This window comes from Mauremys mutica, chromosome 3 (genome assembly GCF_020497125.1).
Source record: "Mauremys mutica isolate MM-2020 ecotype Southern chromosome 3, ASM2049712v1, whole genome shotgun sequence".
Classification (NCBI taxonomy): domain Eukaryota; kingdom Metazoa; phylum Chordata; order Testudines; family Geoemydidae; genus Mauremys; species Mauremys mutica.
In genome coordinates, this window is record NC_059074.1 from 130,187,805 (window position 1) to 130,209,582 (window position 21,778).

The following is a 21,778-nucleotide window of genomic DNA, read 5'->3' on the forward strand; positions in this document are numbered from 1 at the left end:
TATTTTTTCTAATATAATGTCTTCCATGTTCTTGGGCAATGCATAATGTTGTTGTTTGTTTTAGGTTTGAGCTCTTTCTATTCTGAGCTTATGAAAGGATTAGGAGCTGGAGGACGTCTGTGGGAACTTATTGAAAGAAAGCCAGAGCTTCCATTTAATGGTGGGTTCCTGTTTCTTTACCATTTTGCATTAGTGTTGTCTCTGACTGGTTATCAGGCATTTGACAACAGGTTGGTATTACTTAAAATTAACACCAGCTTGAAAATTCTCATAAAGAAGCTAGATTCAATAGAAATCTTCCTTGGCTACTGTCAAGTTATCTGGAGTGGCTCAGCAAAAGTATCAACCTAATGGCAGACAGAAGCAGGGCACGCACCTCAATTTGGTTGTGAGTTCTGTATTTACACTTCACCAACCAAGTATCGAGTGTGAGCTCTGCACAACAACAGCCTCACCATGGAGTGTCTCAGCCTCCTTGGGTACTCTGAACTATCTTGCCACCCAAGTAATCTTGCTGTTGTGATTTTTTGGTGTAAGGGACCATCTATCACAATAATATTCAGGTAACTCCCAGCCCTAAAGGACCAGTCACTTACCTCAGATCAATTGCACTTTAGATCCTATATCAAAGACTATGCTTGTAGCCAATCCTATAATTCATTAACTAAAGATTTATTAACTATGAAAAAGTGAGAGTTATTTACAAGGTTAAAGCAAGTAAACATATACACACAAATTAGTTATAGTCTTAGGCTCCAAAAGATAATAGAAGCTGCTGTAATATGCAAACGCTATAAATCCTCTAGGGTTAACCTAGGCTAAGCACTGGGGATCCCTTGCTCATGCTTAGAAATCTTGCCCTCTCCAAGTCCAAGAAGCACAGAGATGCAGTTTCTTCCTGTCGGGAATTTCTGTTCTCTTACCCTAGAGTTCCCATGCACGTCTCCTCTTCATGGGTATGGGGGGAGCAATCAACAAAGTTTTATTTTGTCCTCTGATGTTCCACGACGTTTGTCTGATATCTATGGGCTGCCTTTGGTTGGGCAGGAGATAACACCTCCTGTGGTAAACTAGTATTTCACACTTGGAAATGTTTTTCTCCTGAGTGTGGGGGTTTACAGTTTGAGAGCATACACTTAAATATTACCTTGTAACATGGGATACATATATAAGTGAGTTGACTGCATGCAGCAACTTACAAGCATTTCATAAAGTCTAAATACAGTTTCATAAACCTAATACCTATTTTAAGAATACTAACATGCCAGTTGAGCCAGACTGGTTCCAGCTTATGGATTTGCCAGTGTTTCGTTGAGGCCCAGGGTCCTTAGCATGAGCTGGCACTCGATCTGCCAGCATCACATCTACATTCTTTGCAACAATATTTTATTGATTAAAGAGATTTTCATAGAAATTATAAACACAGAATTTGAATTCAACAGTTCTTCATTCAGGGTGCACTAATGAGTTTATTACCTGGCCTGGTTCTAATTCTTTAGACACAAAATGTATTACTCATCAGCATATTACTCTAATGTTGATGTCTTTCATATTGGGCCATCTTTACAGTATGAGGATGGAGGAAGAGAAGGGGGTTTTGGTCAGGAATGCACTTCTTAATGTTCAGTATTTGTGCTAAAGAAGATAACACATTACTGTCTTTAATTGCCGAATAGATAAGGGACTAGAAGGGTGAAGAAAGGACTCCAAATGGTACAAATGCTTCTCTCTTAATGAGGCAAATCTCTAACTTACTACAGACAAATGTTCACATTGATCAGGTTAAGAATAGCTCATTGATTTATGCTGTTAAATATTACACAGATTTAATAACCTAATGATGTGGATATAACAAGTATATAGATGAATATAGTTTTCACGTGTTTTAGTTTACTATCTAAGTTTTCTTCTATGGGTGTTATATTTTTCTCTTTATAAATTTGAGTGATACAGTTGTTTTTAAAAAAAAAAGCTCTCAAAAAAGTTAGATGTGCAAAATCCATCTATAAATCTGAGTGACATTTGTTCCTTGATGTTGTAATAAAGGTTTGTTGCCAGCAGCACCTGAAATGTATTGCTGCTTTCTTTAGTCATTATCACCAGTGTGAAGCCAGCAAGGGTCATTCAGTGGTTGAACCCATTGAAGAATTTTTGGATAAACACCACTGATCAATGTGTACTTAATTCCTAATCTGCATTTAATTAGTTCAGTGAGGTTATCATAAAGACAGAAACTGTTATTTGGACTTGATCAGTTAGATCCCACTGAACAAAAATCATGTATCACTTTTGGCACCATGTATGTAGATAACAAACATCATAAAGCAGTATTTTTATCTTGGAGTTCAAGTGACATGTAAGAAAAACACTCTAGTTTTCTTCTCGAGATTTATATTGTCCTCAGAAATTCTTGATTACAAATGTAGCTATCAGAGTGGGAGGGGAGAATATGGCAGCAGACCAAGTAGAAGTGTTTTGAGTGAGCTCTGGCTATAAGGAATAGGTTTTTCATCTTATTGTATGTTTTTAGTTTTGTATCAATTGTTCTGTTTCTGCTTCTTTGGCTAGAAGAGCTAAGAGTTCTAATCCTGGCTCTGATGCTAATTCACTATGTCGCCTTTAACCTCTTTGCATCTGTTTCCTAATCTGTAAAATGGGGATGACTCTTCCGTATTTGAAAGGAGTGTTATGAAAATTGGTCTGAATGATGCTTTTGAAGATGTAAACCCTCTTTTATATAAGTGGAAATGAGTATTAAATCTGATGAGCAGGGGTTAAGATTTGGAGCAGAAAATCTTTTGTCTCACAGGTAACTAACAATTTAGCTAATGTAACCTCCTCCAGCAGTCTTAGACTTCAGCGTATTACAAACTGGAGGTAACTTTTCTAAATTAAGATAGCTAGAGGTTTTTAATTTCCTTTCAGCATGAAACAAATTCGTAGAGAAGACTATAGGTCTCTGCCTCAAGGAGTAAATATGGAGGTGATTTCAGAACTAAGCATACAGTAAAGGCAAAACAGCTTTGTTGCCCACACTCAAACAAAACATCTGCTCACTCTTCTGCATGGTTCTGACCTTCATTTACTCCAATGTTTTTCCTGACAATATCTCAGTATCCTAGTTAGACTGTTTTTCTACGTGTCTCCAGAATCCAAAGAGAGGAAAAAGAATTGTGTATAGCTTTGATATTTTTTACATTAATATATGGGGAAATATAAAGGAAGGACTTGCTGCATCAGACTTCCTGTACTGTTGAAGCATTACAGTGCAGTTTATGGGAGGCATTCCAGAATAACCGGACTCAAAAAGAGAGTTCACTGATATAGTAACAATTGTACTAAATAACTTTAGTGTTGTTAAATTGCTATTGAGCAAATGCATCTTTAAATGAACACTTAATGAATTTACACATTTATCACACAACTTAACATTAGTACCTCCATGGTTTAATGTCGGAGAAGCAGTTTGAATCCACATGCAGCAGCTATTGACAGAGCAACTACAGTTGAACTGAATGAAGATAAAAGACTGGGAAAGAGGAGGAAATCTGAGCGGAATGGAAAGTGAAACAAAGAAGCATTACAAATATAGTTAAACTTGCTACAGATGATCACTTATTACTATACTCACCCATGCCTATTGTCTATCTACCTGCTTACCAGTTTAATAAAGTGAATAAATTAATACCCTGATTGCACTAAATTATCCTTTGCATAATATGATTATCTGTTATACCTAGGGCTTTACTAAATTCATGGTCCATTTTGGTCAATTTTACGGTCGTAGGTAGGGCCCTACCAAATTCACATCCATGAAAAATGTGTCACGGATCATGAAATCTGGTCTCCCTTCATGAAATCTGGTCTTTTATGTGCTTTTAGTCTACGCTATACAGATTTCATGGGGAAGACTAGCGTTTCTCAAACTGGGGGAACAAGGAGTAATGGTCTCAAGTTGCAGAGGGGGAGGTTTAGGTTGGATATTAGGAAAAACTTTTTCACTAGGAGGGTGGTGAAGAACTGGAATGGGTTACCTAGGGAGGTAGTGGAATCTCCTTCCTTAGAGGTTTTTAAGGTCAGGCTTGACAAAGCCCTGGGTGGGATGATTTAGTTGGGTTTGGTCCTGCTTTGAGCAGGGGGTTGGACTAGATGACCTCCTGAGGTCCCTTTCAACCCTGAGATTCTATGATTCTATGGGGGTACTTACCAAAAAGTGAGTTTCAGGTGAGTCGCAAGGTTATTTAAGGGGGGTCGTGGTATTGCCAGTCTTACTTCAGTTCTGCCTTCCGGGCTTGGCAGCTGGAGAGGGGCAGCTGCTGACTGAGGGCCCAGCTCTGAAGGCAGCAGCGCAGAAGTAGGAGTGGCCGTAGCATACCATGCCATCCTTACTTCTGCGCTGCTTCTGGCGGCGGCTCTGCTGTCAGAGCTGGACTCCCAGCCAGTGGCCTCCACTCTCCGGCCATCTAGCTTTGAAAACAGCATCGCAACCAGCAGCAGTGCAGAAGTAAGGGTAGCAGTACCACAACCCCCTCTACAATAGCCTTGCGACCCCCCCGACAATTCCTTTTTGGGTCAGGACCCCTACAGTTGCAACACCATGAAAGTTCAGATTTGAATATCTGAATTCATGAAATTTACAATTTTTAAAATCCTATGACTGTGCAATCCTATAACTAGGGCCTTACCAAATTCACAGTCCATTTTGATCAATTTCACAGTCATGAGATTTTAAAAATTGTAAATTTCATTATTTTAGATATTTAAATCTGAAATTTCATGGTGTTGTAATTGTAGGGGTCCTGACCCAAAAAGGAATTGTGGGGGAGATCACACGTTTATTGTAGGAGGGGTTGTGGTACTGCTATCCTTACTTCTGCGCTGCTGCTGGTTGCGACGCTGCCTTCAAAGTTGGATGGCCGGAGAGCGGCGGCTGCTGGCCAGGAGCCCAGCTCTGAAGGCAGAGTCACCGCCAGCAGCAGTCCAGAAGTAAGGATGGCCTGGTATGCTACTGCCACCCCTACTTCTGCCCTGCTGCCTTCAGAGCTGGGCCCTCGGTCAGCAGCTGCTGCTCTCCAGCTGCCCAGCTCTGAAGGCAGCAGCACAGAAGTAAGGGTGGAAATACCCCAATTCCTCTAAAATAACCTTGCAACTCCCCCTGCAACTCACTTTTGGGTCAGGACCCCCAACTTGAGAAATGCTGGTCTCTCCAAGAAATCTGTATAATATAGACTAAGAGCACATAAAAAAACAAATTTAACAGAGGGAGACCAGATTTCACGGTCCATGATGCGTTTTTCATGGATGTGAATTTGGTAGGGCCCAAATGTACTAAATTACTTTCACTGCACCTATTGCAGGCTCCCTCTTGATTTCCTATCCTCAGACAGTGAACTCACATAACATATAGGTTTTTTGTTGTTTTTTTTCAAAGTTGGTGTACTCTATACATACTTTGTAGGATTTACCAGGGCCTGAACTGCTTGTGATCCTTTAAGTCTTAGGTATTTACAAGCTTTATGCTGTTTCAAAAAAAGAAAAAAGTGACATTTTTTCTTTGACCATTCACTCACAATAGCTTGTTCTGGTATTTCACAAACTGAAGACTTTTTCAGTTTTTACTGAGCTGTCGCTAAAGGACACTGTATTGATTGGTCTGTTCTGCCTTGGACTTCAGTTAATTCCATCAACCATTCTTTTTTATGTTAAAAATCTGAAAAAGGCCGTTAGTGACTTGTTTGAATTCAATCTGGAAGCAGATTTGTTCCAGTGACAGCTTGGCTGAGAAACTAAGCATCGAATAGCCAATGGAGATTAAACTACTCTTATTGGTAAAGGTGCAATATTGTACGCTAGGAGGTTTAATCTCCATGTGTTACATGTTAAAAATGGTGGGGGATCCACTACAGTTTTGCATAACAGGTGCAGCACTCAAGCACCTGGTAAATTGGTAATGTGATCTGTGGTTTGGCAAATGTTGGGTGCCTCTGTAGTAGCCAGCAGGTTTTATGGAAAGCTGACCTGCCATTGTGGAGGTTGATATATTTTTATTGTCATTCAGCTTCTTCTGTATTTTAATTCTTCATCATTCAGATGGAATTGTATTAAACAAAGACATGTTCAAAGGTGCTTTGGAATTCAAAGAGATCCACTTTGCATATCCAACACGTCCAGAAATTTCACTTTTCCAAGACTTCAGCCTTTCCATTCCGGCTGGCTCTGTTATGGCATTGGTTGGCCCAAGTGGCTCAGGCAAATCAACCATTGTATCTCTTCTGTTGAGGCTGTATGATCCCATCTCAGGTACGTTTATATGTTTCTGTAACTGCCATTAGAAATCATTAATATTCTGCATCTAAGAAAACACTTTTCTGAACAACCAGTGGGGGTGTAATGGAAGGGTTCTGAGTTGAGGTCCCAGCCTGAAAGCTAAGCAGAAGCAACACTTTCCTCTTTACGAGAGAGTGTGCCTCAAATTGCTGGGTGCTTGATGCAGCAGTTCTGTAGAGTCCTGTGCTGTTCTGTGTAGTCATGGTCACTGCGACATGGGGCAAAACCGATGTGATAACATTAAAAGGCAATCTGTGGAGTAACCTGCCAGTCATTGCCTCAGAGAGGGGGAAGAATGGGCCCCAGCAGCTTAAATAAGGAAAACTCTGTGTATGGCATGGCCTTGCTTCCTCTGCACCCACTGGCGAGAGACTAGCACTGCCAACGGTACTAGCCTGTGTCAGCCCGTGCACTCAGAAGCGCAAGGACAACCACTGTACCTGGCCCCTGCACCCAAGGAGATTCTGTGGACACTTTTCTGCTTCACCCCCGCCACATCTCTACTTTCTTGCACCTGACAGACTGAGGCGCGATCTTGCCTCGCATGTTTAAATGAGCACAGTAGAGTGCCTGAAAAGGGACAGGATAAATAATTGCTCCATCAAGTACTCCACCTTTGTAGGACTGAGAAAGAGCACATCTTTTATGAACACCTGAAAACAGAGTATTTTCCTCCACTGCTTTCTGCCTTTTGTCAGTATCTTATATCCTGTATAACTTAATGTTTCTTAAATTAAGGTACTATCACCGTTGATGGCGTTGATATCCGGCAATTGAATCCACTCTGGTTCAGGACTAAAATTGGAACAGTGAGTCAGGTAAGGAATAGGGGAATTTCTACGTGAAAGAAGAAATCTGTAATCAGTTACTACTGTCTCACTTTCTAATTTTGTACTGTTAAAGACTTGTTTACATGGACACTTAGTGTGCGGCAAACTGGGGTGAGACTCTACAGCACACTAACTTGCCATGCACTAACTAGTCATGTGGACCCTGCTACCACATACTAAAATTTTGTAGATTCACACCCCAGCTTGCTGTACACTCCAGGCAACTCTATGCTTAAAATGGTGCAATGGCGCAGCTCTGGTGCTTTAATGAAGACACTCTCTGCCAGTGGTGGGCAACCTGCAGCCCGCGGGCTGCATACGGCCCATCAGGGTAGTCTGATTTTGGGCTGTGAGACATTTTGCTGACGTTGACCGCACGCAGGCATGGCCCCCGCAGCTCCCAGTGGCTGCGGATCGCCGTTCCTGGACAATGGGAAGTGACAGTGGTCCGCTGCTTCCCGTAGCTCCCATTGGCCGGGAATGGTGAACTGCAGCCGCTGGGAGCTGCGGGGGGGCCATGCCTGTGGATGGTCAACGTCAGCAAAATGTGTCTCAGCCCAAAATCAGATTACCCTGATGGGCCGCATGCAGGCCGCAGGTTGCTCACCCTACTCTATGCTGATGGGTGAGAACTCTCCTGTCGGCGTAGCTAATCCACCTCCCTGAAGCTATGTTGATGGGAGAAGCTCTCCCACCGACATAGCGGTGTCTACACAGGAGGTTAGGTTGGCATAACTATTTCATTCAGGGGTGTGGATTTTTTTCACACCTTTGAGTGATGTAGTTATACTGATAAAGGTCTGTAGTGTAGACAAGCCACTTGTCTTGTTTTTTCACAAAAAGAAAGAAACTCCCTCTTGCCCTCATATGTATTAATTAGTCACTGTCATGTTATACTATATTCTAAAATGGTAAATTCCCAATTAGTCCCAAACTGCTTGTTCTGTGGTCTGCAAGTGTCTGATTGTGTAGGTTAGGTAAGTAGCTCCTGAAAGATAGCAATCACTGGTAAAATACCTCTTGTGTAGGGCAGTGTTTCTCAACCTTTTTGATACCAAGGACCGGCTTGCTGCCTTCCTAAACTATGTCAGGGAGATTTCAGGGACCAGTGCTGATCCACGGACTGGTCATTGAGAAACACTGGTGTAGAGGACTGGAAAGGACATGGTTCACAACTGAGAACATAAGTTGCTTGATTTTTGAGGGACTTTCTTATGAATAAATAGTCAAGAAAGGACCTCCAGAAGCTAATGCTGCAGATATGCATGACTGCTTAGCTCCATGACTCCCACTGATATTAATCAAAGTTACACAATCCTGTGCTTACATGCTGCTTTGAAAACTTACCTTCTATTGGCTAATCCTTTTGCTTCCTTGCTTACACAATTATTTCCATTATGAAGGCATGCTAATATGACACTGTTGGCGCTTACTTTTCTTTTCTCTTGTCCCCCATGCTAAAGGTGCAGAAAGTACACATTCAATTATCCCTTAAAGAGGAGCCACCCAAACAGTTTGAAAGTAGTACAGGCTTTTTACAGAAAGTCTTCATAACATGACTGGCTGGCTAGCTAACTGGGGTATCACAGCCCAGTTTTTTTTCTAATCCAAATGTACTTCACAATCCAAAACATCATCTGTATTGCAAGACAGTACCACTGAATATCCTTCATGTAGGAAGAATCTCTTTTCCTTGTAGGCATGTCAACATTTAGTTTTTCTTAATTTTTAAAAATCTCACCTTGTCCAGTTTTGAGTTACCAATAATAAAAGTTACAATAGGAAACCTTTCTGTTTCATACAGAGAGCAGTCTTATCTTGTCCTGAATACCTTCTCATTGTACATCATTTGACTTGCCTTCTATTTCCTATGCCTGTGTTTACACTTTCTTGCTGTTTCAGTACACAAAGCATACAATGTAGGTAGCTTTCATAAGAGATGACCTGGTATCCTAGAAACTTGGGTTTTCTGAATGAACAGATAGCCTTGAACTCCTTCTGGAATATTAGGAGTCAGTGGTCATGTAAAGTGTCATTTGAAAAGTTTTCCTCAAATTTTATAATCTGGACTTACCTTTGACCTCTGACCTCAATGTTAAAATAATTGGGACATTATTCATTAACCCGAAAACATTAGAGTGTGCAATAAATCTTAAAACTCTGTCATCTACTTGATGCTTTAAAAGGGACTTATTTTACTCGAGATTTACTAAGAAAACATATATACTATAGAGATACCATATGAGCTATGTTTTTGCATTTATCAGGAACCAATTCTGTTCTCCTGTTCTATTGCTGAAAATATTGCCTATGGTGCCGAGGACCCTTCTATGGTAACTGTTGAAGAAATCCAGAAAGTTGCTGAAATAGCTAATGCTGCCAGTTTCATCAGAGACTTTCCAGAAGGATTCCACACTTTAGTTGGAGAAAAAGGCATTCTCCTTTCAGGTATACCTCTGACTTAAAAAAAAGATATTGCCACAGTAGAACAAAAAAAAGGCTTTATCCAGCTTGCTTTTTCAGTCAGTAGCTTTTGTTGGAGTACTGTTGTCCTAAGCACTTAATCCCTTCTTCCCCCAACATAAAATCCATTTCAGTAACTAGCAGAGATCTGTTCATGTCTAGTTACAGTCAGTTTAGATCTTTAGTTACAATCAGAACCTCTTCTGTTTTACCTTTCAGTTTAATCTAATAAAACGTTTTTCTTAGGTGGGCAGAAACAACGAATTGCAATTGCTCGAGCGCTGCTCAAGGTAAGCTTAAAAAACAGCTATTCTTTATTTAATTATTTCAAGAAGGAAAAGGAGGGGATGTCTCTCTCTCATTGGGGGGAGAAATATTTTGAAATATTCAAAGTTCTGTATATTGATGAGGGAGTTGGAAGAGGAAGAGAGATATGGTTAAGGCAATATATTTATTTCAAGTTTAATGCCCTTTAATTTCTATTATGCCTGATGCATTCTTTTTCCTGTGGTTAGGCTCTGACTAGAGCCACTCTATAAGGAAGACTGTAGGCCAAGATGGGATGGTTCACTTAATAAGCCTTGCTCAAGACCAAGGATGATTTCCACTTTAAATATGGTGTCAGTGTCCTCGCACAACTTGGTTTCCAGCCAGATTCATAGACTTAAGGTCAGAAGGGACCATTATGATCATCTAGTCTGACCTCCTGCACAATGCAGGCCACAAAATCTCACCCACCCACTCCTGTAGCAAACCCCTAACCTATGTCTGAGTTATTGAAGTCCTCAAATTGTGGCTTAAAGACCTCAAGGTGCAGGGAATCCTCCAGCAAGTGACCTGTGCCCCATGCTGCAGAGGAAGGCGAATGTCCGAGAACAATTCTAGGGGAAGGTGAATGCAGAGCAATAACACTGGAGATGCCCAGACCTCCAGTGGGGGCAGCGTGGAAATTAATAATGGGAAGAGCATTTGCAAAATTAGTCGTCACCAAAAGATTTGTCTCTGTTCCTATTTCACGCTGCGGTGTTAGTTAGAGGAATCAGTACAGATTTTTACTATATTAATTAAACACTTAATTTTATTTAACCAAGCCAAAAACTTAGTGTCACTTATTTGCTTTGGCTGTAGTCTTCTACTTCACACTGGTCACTTAGAAATTGAGTGTCAGAGCTGGAATTGTAACAGAGTTTGACTGGGGAAAAGTAATGGTACTGCCTACCATAACAGGAGCTGAATACTGCCCTTGCCTGGGGCTAACTGCATCACCACTTCCCTATCTTTGAGCCTGGATTCCAAAAATCCAACCACAGCTTCAGCTTTAGGAACACAAGACAAATTACGAGTGAGGTTTTGCTTCTCTCCCACACTCATTCTGCTCCTCATACAGCAATATGCTCATTGCTGCCATTTTAATTTGATTAAACTGAATTGGTACCAGGAATAGGAAAGTAAACCAGAACTTTAGCAATCTGAAGCCTGGTCTACACTAGGCGTTTAAACCGGTTTTAGGAGCGTAAAACCGATTTAACAGCACAACCGTCCACACTAGGAGGCACCATATATCGATTTTAATGGCTCTTTAAACCGGTTTCTGTACTCCTCCCTAACGAGAGGAGTAACGCTAGTATCGGTATTAACATATCGGATTAGGGTTAGTGTGGACGCTGATCGACGGTATTGGCCTCCGGGAGCTATCCCACAGTGCACCAGTGACCGCTCTGGACAGCAATCTGAACTCGGATGCAGTGGTCAGGTAGACAGGAAAAGCCCCGCGAACTTTTGAATATTTCCTGTTTGCCCAGCGTGGAGCTCCGATCAGCACGGGTGGTGATGCAGTCCGAAATCAAAATAAAGAAAGAGCTCCAGCACGGACCATGCGGATGTGATCACTGTAAGGGCAGGCAAATCCGTTCTATCAGCGCTCCGTTACAGAAGATGAAATTCAGAATCCTTTTTTAAAAATCTCCAGACAGACGCCATAGCAGGGACTCAGCGCACTGCAGCGTGACAAGCGTAACGGAAAGCCAAAGAATCAAATGGATGCTCATGACCTGGAGGACTGGAGGACTGAAGCTATCCCACAGTTCCTGCAGCCTCCAAAAAGTATTTGCATTCTTGGCTGAGCTCCAAATGCTTCTAGGGTCAAACACAGTGTCCGCGGTGGGTCAGGGCATAGCTTGGCAATCTACTCACCCCCCCCACCCACCCCCAGAAGCGAAAGGGAAAACAATCCTCTGACTCTTTTACATGTCACCCTATCTTTACTGAATGCTGCAGATAGACACGATGCTGCAGCCGTCAACACCAACATCCTCACTCCCCCCCTGCCATGGGTGGCTGATGGTACAAAAGGACTGGTAACCGTCCTCGTCATCAGCCTATTGGCACATGGGGCAGTAACCATGCTGACTAGCATCCGTCAGGTCGATCAAGGGTGCCTGGCCCTAATTTTTTCTGGTGGATGGTGGATGGTGCAGTATGGCTGGTAACCATCGTCATCATAGCAACAGGGGGCTGAGCTCCATCAGCCCCCACCCTTCATGTGTAAAGAACAGATTCAGTTGCCCCTGGACTAGCAGAGGGATGCTGGGCTTCTCTCCTACACACTGCTTAATGTCCTGTCTGGACTATCATAGCAGCTGGAGGCTGCCTTCCACTCATTTCTCACTAACAAGTCACCATGACTTTTTATTCCTGCATTCTTTATTACTTCATCACACAAGTGGGGGGACAATGCTACGGTAGCCCAGAAAGGCTGGGGGAAGAACGGAATCAACAGGTGGGGTTGTTACAGGAGCACCCCCTATGAATAGCATACAGATCATAGTTTCTGCAGGATCTGACACAGAGCAGCTGTGCTCTCTGGTTCTATGATACAGTGGTTATCTAGTACACTTGCCTATATTCTAGGCAGGACTGATTCTATTTTTAGATACCAAAAAGGAGGGATTGACTCAGGGAGTCATTCCCAATTTTGGCTTTTGCGCCCCTGGCTAAGAGCAGCCAGGGGCACTTATGACAGCAGCAAATGGTACAAAAGGACTGGTAGCCATGATCATCTTAGTTCCAATTTATGGAAGGGTTTGGATGGTGCAGTATGGCTGGTAACCATCTCTGCTGTCATGCAAAAGCAAAAGCATGCTTCTGTGTAGCGCTGCTGAATCGCCTCTGTGAGCGGCATCTAGTACACATACGGTGAGAGTCACAAAAGGCAAAACAAGCTCCATGATTGCCATGCTATGGCATCTGCCAGGGCAATCCAGGGGAAAAAGGCGCGAAATGCTTGTCTGCCGTTGCTTTCCCAGAGGAAGGCGTGACTAACGACATTTACCCAGAACCACCCGCAACAATGATTTTTGCCCCATCAGGCACTGGGATCTCAACCCGGAAGTTCCAAGGGACGGGGGAGGCTGCGGGAACTATGGGATAGCTAGGGAATAGCTACCCACAGTGCAACGCTCCAGAAGCCGACGCTAGCCTCGGACCGCGGACGCACACCACCGAATTAATGGGCTTAGTGTGGCCGCGCGCAATCGATTTTATAAAATCGGTTTTACAAAACCAGTTTATGCAAATTCGGAATAGTCCCGTAGTGTAGACGTACCCTGAGCTGATAAAAGGCCTGTTTAGGTCATTTTATGCATTTTCATGGCGTTGCTAATTATAGTTTGCAGGGCACTTTGGATAAAAAGCTTGGTTTGTTGAAGTTTCTGTAGAATATAAACCAATGGCTCTCCCATGTCTTTTGGGGGAACTCCTTGATGTCATTAAGAATAGAAACTCCATGCCTTTTATGAAGGAGAGTGAGGTTTGGGGTGAGTTGACCATCTTCTGAAGATAATCTTTTTTCAGCCTGTAAGTTCTAGTGATTGTTGACCAGAGGAAGGGGGCCTTTATTTTAATGCCTAGAATCTATAAATTACTTTTCATATATTTCAACACCAGTGGATCCTCATTACCCCTAGTAATGCACACTGATAGATTCCATCTTAACATAGTCTGTTTGGTGTTTGCTTTGTTTTTAGCATTTTAGATGACTGCAAATTGTGTTTCTTAGGATATGTCTGCATTGCAGTTAGATATCTGTGGCTGGTCCGGGGCTGCGCAGCAGTCTAGTTGTGATGTAGATGTTCCTATTTGGGGTGAAGCCTGAGTTCTGGGATCCTCGCAAGGTTCTAGAGTCCGGGCTCCAGCCCAAGCCAGAACATCTACACTGCAATTACGCAGTCCCGCAGATTGAGCGCTGCACATAGGCACGGGCCAGCCAGGGGTTTTTAATTGCAGCATAGACCTACTCTTAAAGCTCTTAGGAAGTTGAGCTGCATCCAACCCTCTCCAAGAGAGATGAAGGAAGAATGTGGTGTTAAAATACAAATTGCATTGTTCCTTTTGTGTTTAACTAAATCTCTTCTGCTTGTTCAGTCTGCTTTTGGAATAGTTCTTGGAAATGCATGCTGTGGGCAATTCCACCGTACACTATGGTTCTTTATATTTCCAGTGTGTGTTCTTGGCCTCTAGTGGTATGTCTACACAGCAAAGAAAAACCAACATCTGGCTCAGGTTGTGGGAATGTTTCATTGCTGTGTAAACTTCTGGCCTCCAGCTGGAGCCTGGGGTCTAGTACCCTGTGAGGTGGCAGGGTCCCAGAGCTCTGGCTCCAGCCCGAGCCTGGTAGCCTGTGCAGCAGTGAAACAGCCCTGCAACCGAAGTGGGCCGGCCACTTTTTTTTCCCTGTGTAGACATATTCTCAGTGGCCTGGTGCATTCCAGCCACGCAGGAAGTCCCAGGTGCAAGCTAAATGTTGTGTTCATGTGTAACAGGAGTGAGACTGATTATAAACAAACGATAGATGGACCCGCATGAAAGATTCTAAAATCAGGGGAAACAGTGAAATCAACCCTTAAGTGCTGCCAAATGCACAAAGTAAACAAACTGAAAAGATGAGATTTATGATAGTGATTTTTAGGTGTTAAAGTAACAGTAGTAGGTGAAAAAAATAAGATAGATGTGATATTTTTATTTATATTCTATCCTTTTACCGTCTAGACTTATTACCTACTGAGTCTCACGTTGTATTCAAGTCTTCTGATGAAGCAAATAATTTTGCTTGTAGTTTTAGTCCTGTTTGTGAATTTTTATAATAAATAGAATTTGTATCCTTCAGGTCTTGTATAACTTTGATTTTAATCATAATTTTACTTTGTTCTTCAGAATCCTAAAATTCTTCTTCTAGATGAAGCAACAAGGTAAGGAATAAAATAAAGTAAAGCTAGCAAATGTCCTATAATTAGAGCAGGAGACTTGGAGTCAGGAGATCTATGTTCTGTTCCTGTCTGTGTGTGACCTTGGGCAAGTCGTTTAACTTTTTTTTTTTTTTCCCTATCAATTGAATGGAAAAATACTTAAAGATGCTCTGATGAAAGTTACTAGATTAAGTGCAACAGACAGTACCTTATTACTTATTAAATAAAATGTAACTCCTATGAAATATTTGTGATTTACATTAATACTAAAGCATTACACAATCTCAAAGATTTTTGTATCTCCACTTTATGAAAATATTAATGTTTGTAAGTCCTGAGTGGATAGGCAGAAGTACACCACATCCACTGTAAGTTATTCAGTGTTAAATTTCAGGGGTGTACGTGTGTGTGATCTGCATACTCAGGATGGACTGTCTGCACTAGACTTTTTCACTAAAAATTTCTCACCATTGCTACCACTGGCTCAGCTTCATTAATGGTAGCAGATGTAAGAGCTCTAGTGTGAAATCCTTGCCCCACTGAAGTCAGTGGGAGCTTTACTGACTTCGGTGGAGTCAGGATTTCACCCCTGGTGTAGAGAACTCTCCAGCCAGCTGCCAGTATTGTAAGCACCAAGTCAACTAATTCTGCTCACAATGAGTCTACATGACTCGGTGCTTAAAATGCTGGCAGCTGCCAACACTTTGTCTTCACTAGCAACTCCACTATTATTACCCTGTTGGAAAGGCAGTGATGGGAGAGCTTAGAGAAAGAAGCCTAGTGTAAACTAGGCTATACTGATTTTAGAGAATAATGACACTTATTTTTTCTTTTCTTCTGAATTAGTGCTTTGGATGCTGAAAATGAGTATCTAGTGCAAGAAGCTCTAGATCGGCTTATGGAAGGGAGGACAGTCCTAATTATTGCTCATCGTCTGTCTACCATTCAGAATGCTGATTCTGTTGCAGTTCTTGACCAAGGCAGAATTATTGAATGTGGAAAACATGAGGAACTTCTTGCAAATCCAAATGGACTTTTCAGGAAACTAATGAAAAAACAAGCATTTCTTCAGAATAGTAAAACTTTTGCATTAAATGTGTAAAATCCAGAGAAAAGGAATTTTTAAAAGGAAGTATAAGGAATAGAAATTTACAAACTACGAAGAATATAACTTGTTTCTAGTTATGTAAAGTAAATGTTATATTTTTTCCAAAGTGTACAAAATATCATTTTGAAACGTAGATGTGTTTAAACTTTTTATTCAGAGATTTTTAATAATTATTGTGACTTTTTAAATGTCCACAGCACTGAAATTGTTTTCAAAGTGTATAGATTCTTCTGCTTTGTGGTAACTTAATTGATTCAGTATGGCATTTTCTCTATTTTAACTCACTGTATAGCAATGAACTTTATTCTCAAGCAAGTTCCTAATTTTAGGGAAATTAGAAATCCAGAACCTGGTAATTTCACCACCACCATCTCTTGCATACCAGGGACCTTTTGTTTTCTGGGCTTGTCACTGTACTTTGGCTTTAAAAGACTGAAGTTCAGAATTGTGTGACAGTAGTGGCAGGAGAAAAACTCTTCAGTCTCCTTTTTCACATGCTGCTTTTTTCTCTTCCCTTTCAAAATAAAACTGGAAGTTGAGGGGTGTAATCACCATCTGCAGTAACTGTAGATAATTATTTATAAACAGAAGTTATTTTAAATTATTTGGAAGCTTGGATGGGGAGTAGTACTCTTGAGAGCTTCAGGTTTTACAGCTAGGGCAAAGGGAGCAGAATTCCTGCTAAACATTAGCTTGTAGTAGAAAATTCTAAAATTTGCATGCATCTCCTCATTTCTGTATTCTTCTGGTCTTTACTTTCATTACACTCTAAAGGTGACCTTTAAAGGAACAAACAGTGGGCTTGTGCACTTTTTTTGCCTCCTTGTAAAGGGTATATAAATCATGCTCAAAGCTTTATTTACAACTTTTTTCTATTCTCTGTTAGAAATTCAAGTCTTGTTTAGCTATGAAGACTCTGTGGCAACCAGAAAATTAGTGAAATTACAATATCACAATAAAAGACTGAAAGTTGAGCAACTGAGATGGGAGGGAATATTTAGTCAGTGTTTAACACTTCCCTAACTCCCATGACTACCTGAATGCTTGGGTGAAAAGATGCCTTGTTAGATATGCAAAACCCTTGTCCCTTCAACTAAGAAGAAGTACACAAAAGTGTGAGAGCACCAGCAAAACCAAGCAGGACCAAATTTGATGTTCCTGATACTTAAGTTTAAAAAAAAAAAAACCACACACACACACCCGTCTAATACGGACCTTTTTTTATTCATTGTGAAGAAATAAACAAAAATCCAAAGCCACTTTAAAAAAAAAATCTTTTACAACTCACCTTAAGAGCAGTCTATGCTGGCGTAAGCCTATGCATTGTTAAAATAATTGTAAGCAGCAGGTGAATTTCCTAGTACAGGGTAAGGCCTCAGTAAAATGTATGCTTGAGAATGGTGTACTGCAGCTGCTTGCAGTTATACATTTCAGGAACAGCTTGGGGTAAATAAGAAAGAGAGCAGGCAGCTGGGGGAGGAGGGGAATGTACCAGACAATGAACTTTTCAGCATGAATATTAAACGTCCCTGTTTTAGGAGGAAAAGCTCTAAGTATTTTACTTTCTACCTTAGTTATGCCAATAATTAGGGTTGCCAGGCATCCAGTTTTTGACCGGAATGCCCAGTCGAAAAGGGATCCTGGTGGCTCCAGTCAGCACTGCTGACCAGGCATTTAAAAGTCTGGTTGGTGGTTCTGCAGGGCTAAGGCAGGCTAGTCTCTACCTGTCCTGGCACCACACTGCGCCCCGGAAGTGGCCAGCAGGTCTGGCTCCTAGGTGGGGGGGACATGGGGCTCTGTGCATTGCCCCCACCCCAAGCACTGGCCTCTGCACTCCCATTGGCCGGGAACTGCGGACAGTGGGAGCTGGGGGAGGACGGTGCCTGCAGGCAACAGCAGCACGTGGAGCCTCCTGGCCCCTCTGCTTAGGAGCACGGTGCCTGGACAGGCAGGGAGCCTGCCTTAGCCCTGCTGCACCCCTGACTGGGAGCCGCCTGAGGTAAGCCCCTGCCCCGAGCCCCAGCCTTGAGCCCCCCCAAACCCAGAGCCCCCCTGACTCCAAACCCCTCATCCCCAGCCACATTCCAGAGCCTGCACCCCCTAGCTGGAGCCCTCACCTCCCCCTGCACCCCAGCCTAGAGCCCCCTCCCACACCCTGAACTCCTCATCCCAGAGCCCATACCCCCTCCTGCACCCCAAACCCCTCATCCCCAGTCCCACCTCAGAGCCCGCACCCCCAGCCAGAGCCCTCATCCCCTCCCACACCCCTGCCCCAGCCCAGAGCCCCCTTCTGAGCCCCTCATTTTTGGCCCCATCCTGGAGCCCACAACCCCAGTTAAAGTGAAAGTGAGTGAGGGTGGGGGAAAGCGAGCCACCAAGGCAGGGGGAATGTAGAAAGCAGGGGGTGGGACCTCGGGGAAGGGGTGGGCTTAGGTTGTTTAGTTTTGTGCGATTAGAAAGTTGGCAACCCTATATGCCATTGTGTGAAACATTAAAAACAATTCTAAAAACCACCACAGGCTAAAAATGCTGACAGAAAATGCTTTAACTTCAATACTTCCTACCCATTATCTCTCTCTGTACCCTTTCAAATGATGGGCTTGTTCCTAAAAACCATTACTCATATGAATAATCATTCCTCAGGTAAGGTGCAGAATGAGCTCATAAACTGTGCACTAGGTGTCTGGACCCTGCTGCCACACTGTAAAAGTTCCATAGCATGCTTTAATCTATTTCCATTTCAAAACAGCCTAGATTAAAGCACACCATGAAACTCTTACCACCTATACTGTTTTGAAATGGGAGTAGATTTAAGTGCACTGCGGAACTTTTAATGTGTGGCGGCAGGGTCCAGATGGACACCTAGTATGTGGCAGGCTAACATGGGTAGATTTACACACCAGTTTGCCACGAATTAAGTGTTCCTATAAACAAGCCCTAAGAGTCATTGGGATTTGGGCTCCTAAGTCACTTAAGCCTTTTTGAAAAATTTAGCCAGTTTGAAAAGAGAAGGTGTATATACCATAACCACCATGCACCTGCTGCAGGGAGCTGTCATTTTCATTGTGGGTAGGTGCCCAATCCACAGATCCTGCAGTGCATGCTGGGAGTACTGTATGTGGATGTGGCACACTGTATGTGGCCAATACAGCATAGCTAGTGACGTTCTGCAGAGTTTTGTTTTATATCACTGCAATCCTACTAGTCCAAGCTTCAACAATACAATTCTTCAGCTTGGAGGCTTTGTTAGGGAGATTTAATCTTTCTGCTAAGAAAACCAGTGTATTTTTTAAAACGCTCACAGTATTGCATTCTGGCTAATTAAGGAAACCTTCAGTGGCTGACCGTATAGGCTAAACCCAGCAAACTGTTAGTGTGCATCTGAGACACTATCGACAGACTTGCTTTGCCAAGGACAATTTTATTTCATCCAGTCTGCTAATTCAATGTGGTCTTATGAAGGAAAACGGGCCACGCTTAGTTGGAGTATCTGAATAGTGCACTATAGCACCCTGTATAAAACAAACTTGTTTGTTATACTCACTGATTGCATTTTCCAGCATTGCCCTCTTCAGTTGTTTTTAGTAATTTTTTTGTATCCTGAATTAAAATTTATAAATAAAAATTGTATTGCATCTGTCATCTCATGGTAAGACATACTGCTTCATAATGATGTGACAAGAACTTCAATCATTTCAAAGAATGATTAAACAGTTCTCCTTCCAAAGACTTGAAATTTAGAACATTAGTGGTGATGTACTCAAATGAGAGTACATAGAACTCCCATATAATTTAATGGAAATCTTGTTCAAAACTCTGAAAGTGGAATATGGCTCTGTTTCTTGCGGTATCACACTTAAAAAAAAAGAATCCCCATTTAGTTACTCCTTCAATTTAATTATTCCATACTTGACACATTTCTTGGATTGTTGTACACATTAAATAAGATGACCAGCCTGTCCACTTCAAAAGCCAAATTCTCAGAGAGAATGAGTAACTACTTTCTTCATTCAGAATTGTAGGCACTCAACAGGGGTTCAGCATCTCTCAGGATTTGACCCTAAGAAAATAAAAACCTTTTCTGTAATGTATAATATAATTGTATTTAGTGTTGAGTGCTTGCTGCCCCAGTGACAGGCTAGCATTGACTGCCCCGTTCACTGTGTTTCTAATTTCGGATAGTATGAATGCTTTCCTGAGGGAGCTAGGACACTGAAAATAAAATCACTGTCTTGCAAGAATTATTTTGATTAGCTATATTTAAATATTGAATAAAGTATTATCACTGTTAATTATTGGCATGTGTTTGAAATAGAGAAGATTCTTTAATTCAAGTAGCTGACTGCTGCTGTCAAACTATATTTTTATCGTCTGATACATAGAACCTCCCTCATTCTCTTCAAAGACTGCATATTGGCAGTCTACTTCTTGTGCAATACAAAAGATTATCATTCCTGACAAAGTGCTTAAACAATACTGCCTTCACACCACTTCCACGCTGCTGGGGTTAGGGTAACAGTTGTTCAACTGTCTTGCGAAAGTTTAGTGGCTGTGTTAAACCAGTCAACAAAAAGTTGTCAGCACCTTAAAATGGAGGCTACGAATTATTGGAGAAAGGAGCCAGGTCAACAGTTGATTTACTCTACAAGTGAAGGACAGTCTTTTGTATTTTGTGTGATACAAGAAGCTGCATTTCTTATTTTTTGAAGAAAAACATCACTGTTCTGTCAGTTTGGCACATTAATTTGAGCCTCTGTATTGTCCCCCAAGATACCTTTGTATTCAAATAAATTAGGTTTATATGAACCAGCTGTCACAATATCAGTTCTTGAAGTCGTATACTAACTCTGCAGATCACAAGTCTGCCTGCTTGTATCTCCTAAAACAAACTGTCTTCCCAGGTAGGTAGGCAATTCCCTAATTTTCTGCTGTAGCCTTTAAACAAAAATCTAGTTTGTGCCTATTACTTTTCCAGAATTTCAAGACAAGCTTGATCTTTTTTAAGAGGTGTACCTGAATGTTAACATCTCTGCACATTTCAAATACTTGGTGATGGGTGAGGGCAGTTCTGGGGCAAGTGCACCTAGCACAATAGGGTCCTGGTACGTGACAGACTCCTAGGGGCTACGATAATACAAATAATAAAGAATAATTTAATTTCTAAGTTGCTAGTTCAAATCCAGATCAGGTCAGCATAGTCTTTTATTCAATGCCATATGTGAAATGAGATGATTGTCTAAGTTCATTTCCTAGGTGAAAATGGCTAATAGGTACAATTAGCACTAGTTGGCATTCTTTCTCCTGTGCCAAAGTTTGAATTACTGTACCTCCTTTCCCCCGGAGGCAGTGCACAAGAACAGTTAAGATGGGTTGACAAGGCAATGAGGGGAAGCTTCATTGCTACAGTAGCTGCTTTGTTAATTAGTAAACGCAATTTAATTAAGCAAACCTGTTGTAAGTACTATATTCTTTTAAAGTGTGACATAAGTTATGTGACAGGGAACTAAATAACATTATAAAGTGTTTTTAAATCTGTTTTAATGGGTGTTGGGAGGAGTAGATTGCACTCCAGTTCCTTTTTTGGTTCTCCAGCCCTCACTTCCTTATATTGTTTGCATTCATTTTTGTGGTTGTTTTGTTTTTATGAAACAGCCATAGCATGTGAGTTCCATGCCATTACATAGGGGTGAACTATCATAACAAGGAAGAACTGCAGGATAATAATTAGTATAGGATGGTACAGTGAAGTCCTATTGGACATTTCTGATTTATCCTCTCCTGTAAAGCAAGAACCAGAGGACACCAGC

At 41.7% G+C, this 21,778-nt stretch overlaps 1 protein-coding gene across 2 annotated transcripts in view; it reads left to right on the top strand.

Moving 5' to 3' along the window:
* ABCB10 (ATP binding cassette subfamily B member 10) overlaps positions 1-17,677 on the top strand; it is a 39,996-nt gene extending 22,319 nt beyond the window's left edge. For both annotated transcript variants that reach the window (XM_045011660.1, XM_045011659.1), the window contains exons 7-13: positions 65-160; positions 6,091-6,300; positions 7,066-7,145; positions 9,425-9,605; positions 9,867-9,910; positions 14,832-14,866; positions 15,710-17,677. In XM_045011660.1, the coding sequence (XP_044867595.1) occupies positions 65-160; positions 6,091-6,300; positions 7,066-7,145; positions 9,425-9,605; positions 9,867-9,910; positions 14,832-14,866; positions 15,710-15,965 (902 nt within the window). In that variant the 3' untranslated portion in view covers positions 15,966-17,677. The remainder of the gene's footprint in view (positions 1-64; positions 161-6,090; positions 6,301-7,065; positions 7,146-9,424; positions 9,606-9,866; positions 9,911-14,831; positions 14,867-15,709) is intronic.
* The last annotated feature ends 4,101 nt before the right edge of the window (positions 17,678-21,778 follow it).